Below are 18,098 nucleotides of genomic sequence, written 5' to 3'. Positions count from 1 at the left end.
CCTATGCAGGGGGTCAGACTCGATGATCTATTGAGGTCCCTTCCAACCCTAACATCTATGAATCTATGAACAACCCCAGCCCATCCCCATACTGGTTCTCAGCTTTGTATCCTCGCTGAGGATCACTCAAATCACAGGAGACACAGGCAGGATTCTTTTTGTTTTACACAAAAATTCCTGTCAGTTGGCAGCCTCATATGAGCAAATTTGGCTTTGGACCAGGCAAGAGTCTGGTCAGGGGCAGCATTTCCGCTAAACTGTGTGGTATGTGTGGCTGTGCAGGTGCGCTCATGCTGCTCTGCCGGGTGCATCTGCGAGGCCATGCACACTGCAATTTAAAGGGAATGCTGGTCAGAGGTGTCCAGGAGAGTCCTCCAGTGCCACAGAGGCATGGTGTGGGGTGACCCAAGAAGGATTTCCAGCTCTAATCCCGCCCAAAACCAGTTCCTTATTTGAGTCCATATACTTAGTACAGTAGGTATGGGGAGGCCATCAGTTGACAGCCTGGCACGCACAAACTGTGCTTTGGACTGGGCAGGACTGTGGGCAAGGTTCTTTGGCACAGTCCCCCAGTGGCATGGACAGGAAGTTGGGGGTGCACCTTGGCCACCAAAACATTGCCAATCCTGATCTTTCTCCAGCCTTTCTTGCCTGCCCGCCTGCCCCCGCCTTTTGACAGGGCCTATTTTAAAGCCTCAAGATGTGGTTCTATCCGAGCTATAGGCACTCTTGCCCCAGCCATAATCCCAGCCCAAAAGCCGGTTCCTTATTCGGGTCCATATACTTAGTACAGTGGGCATGGGGAGTGTCAGCTGGCAGCCTGGCAGGGCCAAACTGTGTTTTGGGCTGGGCAAGACTGCAATCAGGTTCTTTGGGACAGTCCCACTGACGCATCGACAGGAAGTTTGGGGTAACCCAGGAATTATTTTGCCCCATAATCCCATCCTAATCTGATCTTCATTTAGGGCTCTGTACTTGATTGATGCGGGATATTCATTTACATATTATTTGGTAAATATGCATAGCTAACGACATTCTCTCTCTTTAGAATATGTAATTCATTAATAAGTAGTTTTTACTGGGTATAGATTAGCTTTGAAAAAGGAACTGGGAACTTGGAATAAAGAACTGGGAATAAGGAACAAACAGCAGCGTCATGAACCATAGCAAGTAACCTTGGCATAGGCTGCCCTGAAACAGTGGATGGTGAGAAGGCCAGTCACTGCCAGCCAGGGTTCCCTGCCCAACACCACTGGGGGGGTGGGGGGTGCAGATGTTCCTTGACTTTCAGTAGAAGCAGGCAGTTTGCAATTCAGGGAGCTAACCCTAGCAGGTGGCCTGAGGTGCCCTAAAACAGTGGATGGTGAGAGCAGGCCGCTCACTGCAAGCAAGGGGTTCCCCACAGCCACTGGCCTGGACAGAGTGGGGACTGGCAGGGAATTTTGCAAGTGAAATGTTCCTGGGACCCAGAAATGTGTGTGTTGGGGGGGGGAGGGGGGCGGTGGCTGACTGATGAATGGAGCAAATAAAGTGCATGGTTTGCCAAGTGCAAGTCACAGCTAAGCAGGCTTTTGCCAATTCTGGGAGAGAACCCTAACATGTAGCATTGGGTACATGTGGTAGGGGTTGGGTAGCTCTGGGTAATTAATTAATCATGGAATAGGCCTTTGGCATACTGGAAGGTAATGCAGGAATGGGGATTTGTCTACATGGCTTCCTCCATTCCTAATGGGGTAAGCAACAAGAAAACAATAATATTGCTGGCCCTAAAACAGTTCTCTGTGCCCCCAGCCCTGCCAGTTCCCCTCACTCCTGGCCTGCCCCTCACTCCAGTTTAGCACAGACCACACCATACACTGCTATATGTGGCCATTACAACCCAGAGCTTTGTGCATCGCAGGACCCAAGCCTCTCTGACAGCACGTGGCTCTCCTCTCCCTGCAGTGGCCTAGGGCTTGTGGCATGAGCGTGTTGGGGGCTGGGGGCTGGTGTGGGTGGCACCCTGCGCCCTGCAGCATTGCTTGTGTCCCTCACTCCCAACCTGAGGCCCCCTACCCCACCAGCCCTGCCAGTGCCTCTCATTCCTAGCTAACCTGCAGCCCCCAGCCCAGCTGGTATCCCTCACTCCTGACCCACAGCTGCCTGCACTCCCAAACCCTGCTGGTGCACCTCACTCCCTACCTGTAGCCCCCTGCTCCTCCAGCCCAGCTGGTACCCCTCACTCCTGACCTGCAGCACCCTACACCCCCAGCCCAGCTGGTGCTCCTTACCAGGCTGGGTGTCCAGAAAAAGTGCCCAAAAAAGTGAGGGGCAGAAGTGTTGCAGCACTAGTCTAGGGCAGGGGGTGAACCCATTTGGGTGCCCGTAGCCATGTCGATCCCCTTTGGGAGAACTCCCCTAGGCGTTTCTTGTCCTAAAACTCCACCTGGCAGTAAAGTAGTACTGAAAGGGCAGGGGGGTATTCTTGTTCTGACGTGCTTCCTATCGCATTTTACTAGTTATAGTGTAATGAGCCCTTACATGGTCAATCATGTTGACGGTACTTATGTAGCCATCATAAACTAAGAAAGCAAAATTAAACCAAGAACAATTTTTAGTGGGTAAATGCTGATGAACGTGGACAAGCACCCAATATGACTGTTTTATCTGTATGAGCTGATAGTAATACAAGTGTGCTCAATCACTCAAAATGTGACCCTAAGTGATGCAGGATTAAAGCTCGGTTGGTTTGCTACACTTATATTGCTATAGAATTCAGTATTCTTTAATAGGGATATAATTGTTATAGTTGTTTGTACCCACAGTAAAGTCAATTTACTTTGTAAAAACTGAGTGGACATACCACACACAGCCTTACACTTTTGTAAGTCACTCTAGGTGCTGGGGTAAGTTTACCACACGAGAAGTGAGAACTAAACTTCTGTAAATGACGCTAGTTTACTAATTGTGTGTCTGTTCCCTAGTTAATTTTACTGCAGGGTAGCCATTTGTGCCATGAAAACAAACTCCCCTGCCTTCTACTGGCCAGACTGTACTAGCACCTAAAGGTGCATATCACCCCGCATTCAGCAAGTCTGGACCAGCTGCTCCTTACTGGGTGTCTCTATACGTGGTATTAATGTGACTGAATAAACTCCAGTGCAGTTCATGCTGGACTTTATTGCTCCCGGGCACCGTGTTTACACATGAGCTGGGGACCACAGCACTTTGAGTCAGGTCAGAGCAGCCCTGGCTGGCAGGGAGCAGGGAGCTGGTCAGTCTGCCAGTCCGGGGTTGCTCTGACCTAGTTCAGTGTGCTGCAGAGGGGCTGGCTAGCCGGCAGGCAACCCCTGCACTAAAATACCCTTGTGCCCCAGCCAGCCCTATCAGCATCTACACGTGTCGCAGTCCATTAAATAAAGCCACTGCAGGATAGTACTTGTGATAGTATTGTGTGGGGCCCCCAAACTGAGGCACCCTGAGTCCCAAGGAGATGCTCCATGGCTGGCTGGGGCTCAGAATGCATCAAGATGGGGGCTCTGCAAGGCTCAGTGCAGGGGCTCCAGCCCTTGTGTGATACAGGAGCATCCGGCCCAGGCTTGCCTGCTCCCCCATCTCAAGGCACACTGCACCCCAGCCAGCTGAGGAGGGGCAGGCTGGGGCGCTCGGTGCCTCAGCGTGCCTCATCCTGTGCCTCAGCCAGCCCCTGCTGCAGCACATGGAGCAGAGGGACAATGTGTGCCGCTGCAAACTGCAATGACCAGGGGCATCCACTAGACCACAAAGTAGTGGCACAAATTTGTGCCGCTATTATTTGTGCTGCAGCAAATGCATGCCCCTGCTCATGTGGATGTGGCCTAGAAGTCTAAGTTGTTTCTCAGAGAAAGTAACATGTAGGATGGTGTAAGAGTGTATGCATTACACCCTTTTTGGTTTCTTGCTGTCATTTTCACCTGCTGAGACTCTCCTATTCACAGGTAAATGAACATGAATAGGAAAAAGGAGCATGGGTTAAATCAGTTTAACACATCACCTTTCAATTTGACCTTCTATGTCCTTTATAAATAATTCCTTTTCATTCTTACAGTTCTCACTTAAATGTATGACAGGAAAATTAAAAACACATTAAAAAATATTACCAAGTCTGCAAATTGGTCCCAGCAGTAAATTGATTTGGCTCAATTGAGTTACCCGAGGAAGAATTTGCTTCCATCCACATTCAACTTTAGAGATTCCTGCATCACTTTTGCTCATATTTAATTTTTAATCAGAACCTTATTCTACTCAGTCTTTGTTTTATGCATTCTTGTATTCATAGAAATGTAATTCACCATAACTGTCACACCATGCATGTTTCTTGTTAGACAAATCTTAAATCCTGAGTGTAGTATATTTTATGCTACATAAATTAGTGAATAAATTAATTATTTGTAACTGTGTTAAAGCTAGCCATTATTGTGGTTCATTAACTCTGCTGCACTTAAGGCTCATTATGTGAGCTCTGGTCTATTTAAAACAAATATGAAGGTCATTAGTCTTTACATAAACGGTAACTTTCAAAACTCAGTAATATTTCCTGCAATATGTCTTGTTCTTAAATGATAATGGTAAGGAATTTCTAAAGATAAACGCGTCATCTGATTGTAAAGGAACCATTCCTTGCACCTAAATATATTGAACTTTTGTATACTAAAGGGGGAAAGATCTCAAAACTAATTAAAAACCAGATTAAAGCAGACAATATCTTCTCTATTACATTGGAAATATGGTTTTATGTAATATTTATGATGTATACTTTTTTACATAACATCTTGTAACAGTAAACAGACACAATTTCATATTTTTTTTAATTTCAAATTTTGGGGCCGGAGTCTGAAATGTCAGTGGCCACGTCTACATGAACGGCGGACGACACAGTTGTTACTTATCAGTCACTTAGTACTTGCATAAGTACTGATATTACTGCACAGTACTATCCCTGCAGTTTTTTTTCGATGCTGCTGCACAGTAGCAATGAGTACTACTTTTAGGAAGTACTAAATAACAGTAGTGCATGGTTATTTTTAGCCACTGTGTCACCATAGCAACGTGCTATAGTGAGGGAACGTGTCACTATGGTGATGTAGCTGCGGCATCATGGTTTTTGTCCACTGATGCTACATCGCCGTACTGCATTGCTACGACAACGTAGCATCTTGTGTAGACATGTCCCTTTATGTCAAAACCCCTAAATCAGTAGTATACCACTGAGTCATGAACTACCGACAACAAAGATGTGCATATTGCCAGGGATGGGGAGCAAAGGAAACAGAACAGTATTAGAGTTTAACATCAGGTTTCAAATGATTAATAACAAAAAGGGAAAATGTTCCTGAAATACTATTAAACCACATTGATGCTATTCTTTTCCAATTAAAGTTGCCATCTTGGATTGTCAAATACTTTCAGTTTCATTTAATGCTTGGTTCGCTAAACGCTTGGTTATTCAGGAACCAATTAAGAGCGCTAAGCGAGTGTTGCCTGTAACCATTTTTGTTGGAAATGCAACTGCTAACATTTTCTGTCCTCAATAAATCTGAAGAGACTGCTTCAGCAATTATTTTCTTCCTCCTCTAGGGAAAAATAAAACCCCCACAAAAATCTCAAGAACATCATTCATTTTGAATTTACCCTGTTGTTCAAAAAATACATCAACTGTGATTAGAAGCTGATCTCATATTTTCAGGTTTAATTTTAGGAAAAAAAACACTTTTCTCTTGAAAGTAAGTAAGTAAGTAGGTAATTGAAAGTAAGTAGGTAATTACAGATAAAGTACTGGACATTTACCAGCCCAGAAGAAAATCAAATAAGTAATGAAGGGGCCCAAAATGTTAAATGCACTAAAAATATTAACGTCAAAACTTCACTGAAAAAAAAGTCTGATTTGGTATTTTTATCTATGCACAGAAATAGTACATGGAAAACAATGATATAACAGTAAATACTGTGCTTCTGATTTATCTTGGTTGTTCTGTTTTTGCATGAAGGCTTCTTACAGAAATAAAAGAAAACAAAATGGCACTTTACTTGTAACTCAATGTGCCCCCATGCCGAGCCCAGCGCATGCCCAGAAAAGGCACTGAGTTAGTTTGACCTGGCTCAGACAATGTCTGTATGGATTGGGTGAGTCAGTGGGGCTTTTAGGCACTTTTATTTAATAGCTGATTGTATCAGCTATTAGATAAAAGCACCAAAAAGCCCCACTGATGTGTGTGTTCTATACAGATGTGCAGAGCTGGGTTAACCTAACGTGTTACCTCTTCCAGTAAAGTGTCCCCCCACCTCCCCTCCCCTTCTCCCTGGTCAACAGTCAAAAAAGACCATGGTTTGCTCTGTAAGTTTACGTCAGCTATGAATTTACAGTGGGTGAGAAGAGGGTAGGCCTTTTTTGCACATCAGCAGCTCTGTAGTAGCTGCACACAACTTTGCTCTCATCTCAGAAGTGAAAGTTAAACTGTGGTAACTTAGCCTTTAATGAGAGAAGGGCAATTTACTGGAGTTTAACTTCCACTTATCACAGTTTATATGTGATAACATCCTTCTCCTTTTTACCCTGTGGTAAATTGTTAGCATACTCATATCTTCCGAAATACCATATTTTCTTGCATACTACACCCCTGCCACAGATAAAACAGGTGCCTTGTTTTAGGAAGGCAGAATGTAAAATAAATAAATAAATAAAAAAGAATTCAAAGTCATGGCCAACTGTGTGACTTGGAGTAAGTGCTCAGGAGAACATAGAGTGTCCAGAAAGTATATCACAAGGGAGTTCCTTATGTCAGCTGCCTCATCAAGATTGTCTCCCATCTATATAAGCTGCTACAAATAAAGCACTGTTTCTAAATCAGGAGGCACATCAAGAAATAATCAGCAGCTCACTTGCTGCTTCAGCCACAAGCTACACTGCTTAGCCAAAGCTATGGCTATTAGAGGATTAACACAGGATTCTGCCATTTTGGAAGCTGCATTGTATGCAAACTGTCTCCAGGAGTGCTTTTCAAGTGAAGAAAACAGCTTCCCCCATTTAAAATATACACCATAATTTTACAAGGTTGATATTGGGGGCAAAGGGAATCACTGTATGTGAGAAAATACAGTACTCTTCAAGAATTTGATTCAATTCTACCAGTTGGCAATAGGAGTTTTTCCATTGAAGAAAACAGTACTGTATTTGTTCCCTTATTGTCTCCCCAGAACTGCTGACTGTAACATGGTATGACAACCTCTGGTACGTGCTCTTTTAACTTGGGTATTACTGAATTGATCATGTAACCTTTACCTTTTTCCAGGGTTTATTTCTTAACATTAGTGCTTCTGGCTGTTAGAACAATTCAAATTAAAACTATCTTCTTGGAAGAACTATTCCTATGTCATTAACAGTAATATATTTATTGTAAAGTATATCTACAATGGTGTATAATTTTAGACAACCTCTTTCCTTTGTATAAGAAATGCTGCAGTGGTCAACAGTAATGTTTCCTGACCTGGTAATAACATTATTAAAAATTACAGGATTGGATCTATTATTGTAGAACTTGGGGTTTCCAGTCAAAATATGAGCAATTATTTTTTAAGGAAAATGACAGAAGAGGCATTATCTGACTAGCTACATATCTGCTAGTCCAAAGAGGCATTATCTGACTAGCTACATGTCTGCTAGTCCAAAGACATTTCTTTTACTTGTCCTATCCTCTTTTCATTTTGACATCAATCTAGCTCTGAAAATTTGCCATTCACTTTTCTCCTGAATCATAAAAGAGAAAATGCCTCTACTAAAAAAGTTGGTAATAGGTTTTTCTTTCTCTCACTGTAAAGGAATCGCTCTCCAGCCACTTTTCCTGATGACATGCATACTCTAAGCATGTAGTTGTCATGTTCGGTTCCACCACACATACACTGATTGCTCCTCATTTCAGTGGCCCATATCTCATTTGGTTACATTTAACCTCCTACAATGCATGGAAGGGAAGTGAGATCTGATCCTGGGTGCATAATTTGCAAAAAAGCCACGAAACTCAATAAGCCATGGGTTCAGCTGCAGCAATTTTCAGTCTACAAGGTTGTCTGGAATCAATCTCTCTCAAGCTACACTGGCTTATCTATGAGTTCCTGACTGATGATCAAAACAGTATGTCAGCTATAATAGTCAGAACTCCCACTCACACCTTATACTATAAAATATAATATAGATGCAACTACAAGGGTTTTCATGGTATTACTCTAGAAATAATAATAAAAAAAAAATAGTGGAAAATTATCCATGTAATATGAAGTTGAAAAATCTTCCTACAGGATGGTAGAGAAGTCCCTGCAATTCTGTTACAAAATTCTACTGCATGGTTAAAATTTTATACATATGCTATATCTTCAATGAGATAAGAGTGCATGGAATTTATTTTTGTGAGCATAGGGGAAGCTCTCTTTTCTCTCCCTACCTGTATGTCAGTTAATGATTGATTCTGGGGTCTTGAATTCAAATCTTTCGTTAGGCTGACAAATAAAAATTGGACTTGTGTGTTCACATTGCACTTTGGCGGACACAACCACCACTAAAGTCAATGTGAATTAGCAGCTTCTTCTCAATGCCAGGATTGGGAAAGCAGAATGGTCTGCAGGTCAGTATCAGTTGTTCAGACAAAATAGCAAAGTTTCTCATATACAACACACAACTTTCCCTCCAAAACAGCCACCCCAAATCCATGTGTGTGTTTCAAGTGGGGAAGCTGTTTTCTTCATTGGAAAAGGTGTGCTCCTGTGCTAGGGACAGACATTCAAAAAGCCTAAGCCTGAATTGATTGAATCTTTGCAGGTTAGTCTAACCTTGCTAGGCTTGAAACAGGACAGACACACATTCTCTCTTGACTGAGGAAATTCAGGCACATGCCTGCAGTGGCTCAGGCTAGAACCCAGGGGTACTGGAGCAGGCAGCTGAGCTGAGTGGGGTGTGGTCAGGCCCCAGCAGGACTTGACTCTCTCATTAGGGAGGTCTACCTGCATGGTCCCAGGCTCTTCCCTTCTGGCTGCTCAAGGGGCGGGAGTGTTGCCAGCCCCCAGCTCCGGTCTAGCACTCTGAGGCAAGGCAGTGGGGGGCGGGGAAGGGAGGTGCAGTGCATGCATCTGTTGACAATACAGAGCTTTTCAATCTCCTTCTCTGCTTCATCATATTGTCTGCAGAAAACTGACAAGCAATCAAGCCAGCTGGGGGCTGATAGTGATAACAGTCTTTATCACCCGATTAGCACAACAATGGCCTCTCTCCATTACTTCAAACTTCTTAAAGACCTTACCTGCTGACTTGTTGATTAGCTCCAAACAGCCCTAAGCAATCACTGTTCTTTCTGCGTGTCCCAGTGAAATTGGAGAGAGACATGTGCACAGACACCTCTCAGCATTAGATAGCATGCCACATGCCTAGGGTCCATAGGGCTGGTTTCCATGCTGTGGGAGATGGGAGGGAGGGGGGGTGGATTTCCTGCTTGAGCAGGGTTGGGAGTAGGGCAGGGGGAAGCCAGGCAGACCCTACTGTGTCCACAGTCTCTGTTGGAGCCTTACACAGCATTAGCTAGCATACCACATGCTGGCTATAGTCCATGCTGTGGCAGAGAGGAGGAAGGAATCCCTGCTTAAGCAGTGAGTGGTGAGGGGGTGGGGGGCATGGGAAAGCCAGCAGACTCTGCTGTGGCTGCAAGTCTGCTGGACCTCTGACCAGGAAGCAGAGGGGAGGGGCCATCCCTGCTGTGGAGAAGAGAGCCCCGCCCAGCCCAGAGAGCATGCTGGGATGCTGGAGGACTCTGATTTAATTTAAACCAGCAAGGGGTCTGGGACAGACATTGCATAAACTGGTTTGAGCCAAGTTAGTTCCGTCTGCTCCTACATTCAACCAGGTTTATGTCAAACTGGTTTCAGCCATTTTCAAACTGGTTTATGTGCACTGAACATCTGTTCTGTTACAGGTTTAAACCAGGTTCTGATCACTTAAACCGGTTTATGTGTAATGTCTTCCCCTAGCCCTGGAGACACTGCATTCCATGCAGCTACCAAAATGGCTGCCACGTGTGTTTGCTCAGCAAACCGAAGAGGTGGAGTCTTGTGTTATCCTTCTCACAACCCTAAGTATTGGCCAAATACTGTTGCTTGTCCTCAAAACAACAAGTGAGTCGTTGGTAGTATCTTAGTGAAGCCAGAGGTGTGGAAACACTGTATTTACAGGAACTTATGTAAAGAACTATTTACAGTAAAGATTTAACGGTCTTGCTACTGCACTTTGCAAGGCTCTGAAGCCTAATCATGTGTTACGAAGTCCTCCAGGGAAAATAGATGTCTATCCCAGAAGGTAGTCTGCCACACCAGGAAGTTCCTGATGCCACACTTCCTAGAAACCCTATGTTCCCAAGAGGACTTACTCTATGGGCCCTGCCACATGTTTTAACTAATGCTGGATAGAAACAACCTATAGAGTTGTTACTCATTTTCAAACACTAACTTTGTAGACGATTGTCTCTTTTTATATCTGTATTGTTCTTTTTATGGTGTAATAATTACTTTGCATGTACGATTGATTTTACTTTTTGCACATGTGGCCAGTTTAACTTCATTGTGGGATTAAAAATTTAATTGCATAATATATGCAAAGGGTAGCAGAGGTCTGTGGCACACAGACAGTCATAACTCTGGACAAATCTTTTTTTCCTATATTCTGCCTTCCAAAAACAAGGTGCATTTTATTTGGAGGTGTGCTTTATGCAAGAAAATAGAGTATGAGGGAACTGCCTGTCTGTCTGTCCTTCCTGTGTTGGTTTAAACAGTGTTATTTTCTTAAATAAGCACCAACATTTAAAAAAAATGTTTTTTCTAATCAGTAATCTTAGTTCATCTAATATTGCTGATGAGGCAGTGCTGTTTTCTTACATTGACTGGTCAAGCCTATGGCAACATTACTCAGTTTTATTCCTAACATGAAATATCAGATTTGAATTCTACTAATCTCTTGTAAATTAGATGAATCAGTTATTGTCACACTAAACTTGGGTAACATGGTTTACTCCGTAATTCTAATTAGATTCTTCTAATTTGATTTCTTTGACATCACTGTGCTACCCAGCACAGCTTATTTAGAAATATCACTTATTTCTAGTCATGGATCTTTATATGATAACATTTGTAGCATTGTTTCTCAGATCAAGTGGGGAATTGTTTTTATATAAGTTACCTCCATGTGACACTTGTTTTACCATCTTCCTGGGCTTTTCCTCACACAGATATACTTTTATTCTTTCCAAATGTCACTCTTAGGAGATACAGTCTCATCTCAATGCGGGAAATGATGCATACACATCCTTACACTTTGGGTGAAGAGAATTACATTCTTTCCCTTCAGAAAATGATTTTTTCCTTTACTTTGTCTTTCAAACAAATCAGATCTTTTTGGCAGTTTCCATTAGCAGATAAGCAAGCTACCTTTTGCCAGACCTAGTTGAGTCCTAATTAAATATAGTAAAAAACAAAAACAAACCCAGGAGGGGGCCAATCTCCTCTTGTATAAATGAATACAGTTCCACTAACTGGAACTGGAGATGTGTCCATTTATGGCAGAAGAGATTTATCTTAGTGGGCATGTCTACATGTGATGCTACATCACCTTAGTGTCGTGGTATGGCAACATAGAATCTGAAGGCACAAACCATGACACTCATGCTATGTTGCCATAGTGACAAGTTATCTCACTATAGTGCAAGGTGCTATGGTGAAGTAGCTGCTAAAAATAATCATGCATTGCTGGGACGGTGCAGTAACGGGTATTACTGAGCTGTTATTTAGTACTACCTAAAGCATGTACTTAATTATGGTGTAGTAACAACTCCCCCCTAGGGGGCGCGTGTAGGTGTGCCTAGTATGTTACATAGACGTGAAAGAAAACTACCTGATTTTGTTGCTTGGATCCTGATCCATAAGTTAGAGCAGTTACATTGCCTGAACTCAGAATAATGGTATATAATTAATTTTAATTTGCTTTTACATGACAGTTTATTAAGTGTTCTTAAAGATGAATCAGTGTTTCATTCACACCTCAATTCATACTTCTGTCACTAAGAATAAAGATTATATGACTGGTTACATATTTTGGTCCACACTGTTACTTTAGCAATCCAGTTGACACCCTTCATGGTATTTCCAATTCTGTATCTTTTGAATTGCTTGTTTGAAACTGACCAGGTTCTTCAAAGTAGGCTGGCATGGCCAGCTGGTTCCAGGAATAGTCAGAGTTTTCTTTTTTGTTCAGTAAATGTAGTCGTACAAAAAAAAAGTAAATATAAATATTTAATTCCATACAGGGGAGCACTGATGAGCCAAAAGGAAACATATCACAGCAGAATGCAGACATTAACTATCCTGTAGCACCAAACACCTTCATGAGGGATAATGTTCTTATCTTGTATCACCCTATGCTGGCAGGCAGTGCATTAAAAGATTTCAACAAGTGAATATGTATGTTGCAAAGGTTTCAGAGTCTCTGTCTTATCTGAAGTGTCTTAAATTTGATGTAGTTTTTCAGAATTCATTAATGTCATGAACCTAAAATCCTTGCGGGGGTTCATGGGATGTCCTGCATGGTTTTTTGGGGTTTTTTGAGTCTGGTTTACTGATATGTCACGTGTAGTTTCTATGTATAGGTAGTGCCAAACAATAATTATCATTATCTTTATTATGCCTCCATGAACTGTGGTATTTGACACACATATAATTTGATAAATCTTTATATTTGAGCCAAGATTGTTTAGTGGGGCAGTGATTACCTTAAGTGTTCCTCATCTATTCACACTTGGAAGGGGTAATTGTTGAAAATTAACATTTGATGTGCATTTGTTTACTTATCGCCCTTACAGACTTGCTTTGAACATAGCCCTTCTAGACAATAACAAATTCACATTTTAAAAGAAGGCTGTATGAATATAACCTGGCTATTTAGGCTATGGGCAAGGAAGAAAGGGTGGGGAACATTTCTCAGAGTGGGGAAATTAAGTGAACACTGGTTTTGCAATCTTCATGTTGAAAAGGATATATATATTCTCCTGGTCTTAATTAGGTCAGGAATGACTGTTAGTATGGTAAACATGCACTTTTGGAGAGGGGCAGGAAGTTATATATGTATAGCGTGGGCTTCCCAAAATCCAATGAATGAGATGTAAATGGACAGATAAGAAACTATACTCAAGCCTTACCAAGAGAGCAGATTGAGGTGTTTATTTTTTTTCCCCTGGACATAGGGAAACACTGGAGTCCCTCAGCTAGTGGGCTGAGTACAAATCACATTCTTGGCTTTAAGATGCAGGGTAAGAACAGGTTTTTGTTCTGATATTTCTTTTTGTTTGACTGTTCTTATATCTCTGTTTCAACATATGGTTACTGACTTCTTATGTTTTCTCTTATCTTTTTGTTATAATCTTTTAATTGTCAAATGTAATATCAGAGGTATTTGACCATATATGCAAGACTTTTCTCTGGAAGATATGGGTCCATCTTTCCAGAGTATGCATACCTGCACAAAGGTGTGATTCTTTTAGCTGGCAAAATCCCCTCTGCTAGGAGCTGGCAAGACCTGGGAAAGATCGGTAAGGCTGAGGCATCACAGCCCAAGGAATTAGCCCCTGGCACAGCCCCTGGTTAAGCAGCAGAGAGCAGAGGGGTTTGGGGCAGAAAAGCACCCCTGGAAGGTGTGAGAACACCCCAGAAGTGTCACAAAGGTACCCCTGGCCACATACAGCCCCAGCACGTCACACACATATTCTTTTATTTGCGCAAAAGGAAAACAAGCAGATTAAAGATGAATGGAAGATCATAAATAAAATGTCTTTGCACAGCAGTGTTCCCATTACTGTGAAATATAGTGAAGAAGTAATATTTCAAATGAGGAAAATAAAAGGTAGCAAGAGATCTTGCAAACATGTCCCATTATATTTGTGAAATTATGGTAATCTCCTTTGTGTCTGATGCAAAAATAAAAGAAATCTGTTGAAAACCTAAGATGAGATAGGAGAAAATGGCTAAATTTAAAACAGCACCTTGTGGGTTAGGTAATTTGGCAATCTCCAAATCTCCAAAACATCCCAGCCAGCACTGATCAAGATTCTAGGAACAGTCTATAATTTTGGTTTAGAAGGTGTTATTCTGGGCTAGAGACAGAAATTACACACATACCGGTATAAATTATCAGAAACCAGTTCAAATCTATAACACAACAGAAGTTCAGTGGGTATAAACTGCTTTCAAAATGGCTAAAACAGGTTTAAGATAAACCTGGATGAGTGTAGTACCAGACTTAACTGATTTAGGTTAAATCGGTTTATTTAAGTTCTGTCCCAGACTCCCTCTACATTCAAGTCATCTCACAGTCCCCGAGCTTCCCAGGATGCTTTATAACTCCCCTGCAAACCTCCCCTCACAGGGTGGGCAGGACAGCCTTGGCCCAAGCTGTCTGCTCCAACCGAGCAGGGAGGCATGCACTAACACCCCTCAGCTTGGCCACTGCAAGCATGTAGCTGCATTTCTAGAATTAAAAGTGAATGTCTGTTCACTTGCTTATTGGTTCAATCTACGCAGCTTAGACTAACCTGAGAAGACTGAACTGATTCAGCCTAGGGCTTTTTGATTCTCTGTACTTAGCCTTGTAGACTGACTAATGACATTAGGCAAGTGACAGAATTAGTGACATATCACAGCATCTTTGACTCACCTCAATAAAGAAGAGACTAGCTGCTGATGTCGGATGATGGTACATATAGGCAGTCACCAGGATGGCTGCTGCTACTATGAGGACCAGTATTAGAATTCCAACAATTAAACCAGCATGAAGAGTTCCACCTTTCTTTTCTGCAGCGCTATCATCTGTAGAGGCTGCAAGAATAGCATACTTATTAGCATAATGACTTTTCATCCCATTCATTATATTTCACAATCATCTACAATAATTTCAGCTGATAACTGAACATTTGCTTTCTCTGTACTACGTTTTCCTAATATTTTCAACAGCCCAAGTTTCTAAAAGAGATTACATCTTTTTTTTCCACACAACCACACACTTACATAATGTTAATGAAAGAGATTTCCAAATGTTTTATTATTTCTATTTCAATTAAAAAAATAATATCCTGCTTTCTGAAAGTAATTTGGACATTCTAAAGTTCCTAATTATCTATGTAATGAATTTGACTTTGATTTTCCTATAATACAATCACTGTTGGCCCACAGACATCAAGTATTAATTGAATACCCTTTGAAAGCTGTATTTTGTCATCTTTTTTTAATGCAAGCCATGTTGAGAGAAGGCACAAATCTTTGTGAGGGGTAGCTAATTAACACGTTCTGAAAGCCTGATCATTTGCTTAGGCTTAGAGAATGGTATCCAAAAGCACTATGCAACTGAATCACATTGTAAAACTATAACAGATGGACATTAGATGGCCCTGAAATACCTTTAGCTTGGTCTGAAGGAAGTACATACCATATCAGAGTATTGCTTAAGACCATAATTTTTCCAATCTTTATGCTGATAGGTCTATTTTTTTTTGGTATTATTTATCTGCCATGGAAAATCTAGGTACACCCATATATGTGTATCCTAACACTGCCACCCACAAGTAAATCAGTCAATCAAAATCTGAATAACTATTGCTATTTGGATGAAAAAGCCTCATTAAATTATTTATCGTCAGTGGAACTGGCTGTACATGCATATGATTCCTATTTTAGGTACCCCACAAAATTCTGGCGATTTCAAACACAGAAATCAAAGATAGGTTAGTTCAGTTTATTAGTGCACAAAAAGAGGACTATTGCTCTACCAGATCAACACTGTACATGGAAGAGAAATAACAAGAAGGGGGAGATAAGAGAATAATTTTGAAGTCCTGACTATAGCATGTACTACTGGAACCCTATTAATGTGCATACAAAAGCTTATATTCGTGCAGGTTTTTTAATCACCTGTCTTCTTCTAGATAAAACCTGTGCATGATCTTAACTTTCTGAACTTATCCACAAGTCACTCTAAAGAAAAAAGGCACTTCTGGCATGTTGTCAGGGTGTCTTATATTGGTTAGTATGAAAAATCTTTTTCTGTTTCCTTTTCCTGACCTGGACCTACTTATTCTTTTTCAGACCAGGACTGCTCCTGCTTGTGTAAGTGAAAAGCATCTGATAAACCATGGGCACTACTTGCAACAAATGATATCTGATAAGAGTAACAACTGTAAATAATACCCAGATAGTCAACATTCAAGCCTTACAAAAGGAAAATGGGGAGAAAAAGAGATAAAAGATAGAAGACAAAAAATGGTTAACCCCCACAATTGCAGTGACATAAGTGCATTCATGTCTGATAGTACTAGTTCTCAAATAGAATCAAACCATCTCAAGATACACATGCATAAATACAACTACAGAGAAGGTATTAGAGACTGTGACCTCCAGGTCCTCTTTTCCCTCCCTGCAAAGATGCTGCTGTGATTATAGGTACAGCATCAGGAAAATACTCTGAAGCTAATAGTGGCCCTCCATTGCACATCTTGCAGCACCTGGTGCTTCCATTCTGCAGGGTCAAAGAGGAGACTACCAACTGCAGTCTACCACTATAAGTTTCTCTTCCATTTCCATAGCAACAAGTTCAAGAGAGCACAAGAACACATGAAGCCCCACCCCACTGTGACCTTCTTATACCACACAGGCTTGAAGTTGGTCTCAGAAGTAAAATGAGAGAGCAAAAGAGCGGAAAAAAACAAGAACGAAAGACTTGATAGTAAAAGAGAGGCAGAGAGTGCTGAGAGAATGAAATAAATAGATGGAAAAACGTGTGCTGCGCTATAGTGGCCTGGAGGATTATATGTAGAAGGGTTACTACAATTGGGGGGTTCTAGAACAGAGGTGGGCAAATATTTGGGGTGGAGGGCAACTTAAGAAGTTTTGGTGAGATGTTGGAGGGTTGGGGGAGGGGGCTGAACTGGCCCAGTGCGTGGATACTGACCTGCCCTGGTGCAGTTGGGGGAAGTGGGGGAATTGACCCTATCTGGCATTGGCCCCATCCAGCCCTGCACCCACCACTGGGGGGCACTGGATGGAGGGCATGGGTGGGGTCTCCATGAAAACCAGCCTGGGACTCTTGTGGGCAGGGCGCACTTAGCTAGGGAAATGGGCAGCTGACACAGGAGGTACACGGTCCCACTAGGGGGAATGCCATACTGGATCTGGTATTGGCAATGGGGGATGACATGGTTGGGGACCTCCAGATCGGTAGCCATCTGGGGGTCAGTGATCACCTAATAATAGAATTCCCCATAAGACGTCGAGTGGGTAAGGTAACTAGTAGGGTGAAAGTGCTAGACTTTAGGAAAGCTGATTTCAATGAACTCAGGCGATTAGTCAAGGACGCACTGCAGAGTAGGAGTCTTGAAGTGATGGGAGCCCAAGAAGGGTGGCTGTGCCTTAAGGAAATGATCCTTCGGGCACAAAGCAAGACGATCCCCGAGCGAGGTAAAAGAGGGAAAGGGGCCAGGAGGCTTCCCTGGCTGACCACAGAAATCCAGGGCAGCCTAAGGGCCAAAAGGGGAGCACATAAAAAGTGGAAACAGGGAGAGATCACCAAAGATGAATATACCTCCTCTGCTCGTGCTTGTAGGGAGGCAGTTAGACGGGCCAAAGCTGCCATGGAGCTGAGGATGGCAACCCAAGTAAAAGACAACAAGAAATTGTTTTTTAGATATATTGGGAGTAAAAGGAAGGCCCAGGGAGGAATAGGACCCCTGCTAAATGGGCAGAAACAATTGGTGACGGACAGAGGGGACAAGGCTGAACTCCTCAACGAGTTCTTTGCCTCAGTGTTCCTAAGTGAGGGGCACGACAAGTCTCTCACTCAGGTTGTAGAGAGGCAGCAGCAAGATGCCAGACTACCATGCGTAGACCCTGAGATGGCACAGAGTCATTTGGAAGAACTGGATGCCTTTAAGTCGGCGGGCCCGGATGAGCTCCATCCGAGGGTGCTGAAGGCACTGACCGACATCATTGCAGAGCCACTGGCAGGAATATTTGAA

General features: G+C 42.5%; 1 protein-coding gene across 2 annotated transcripts in view; it reads right to left on the bottom strand.

Moving 5' to 3' along the window:
• PLXDC2 (plexin domain containing 2) overlaps window positions 1-18,098 on the bottom strand; it is a 424,228-nt gene that overhangs the window by 12,891 nt on the left and 393,239 nt on the right. For both annotated transcript variants that reach the window (XM_025199724.1, XM_025199723.1), the window contains exon 13: window positions 14,750-14,910. In XM_025199724.1, the coding sequence (XP_025055509.1) occupies window positions 14,750-14,910 (161 nt within the window). The remainder of the gene's footprint in view (window positions 1-14,749; window positions 14,911-18,098) is intronic.

The sequence above is a fragment of the Alligator sinensis genome, unplaced genomic scaffold, assembly GCF_000455745.1.
Source record: "Alligator sinensis unplaced genomic scaffold, ASM45574v1 scaffold221_1, whole genome shotgun sequence".
NCBI classification, from domain to species: domain Eukaryota; kingdom Metazoa; phylum Chordata; order Crocodylia; family Alligatoridae; genus Alligator; species Alligator sinensis.
Note: the sequence above shows the minus strand (reverse complement) of the source record. Positions and strands in the feature narration are given on the sequence as shown.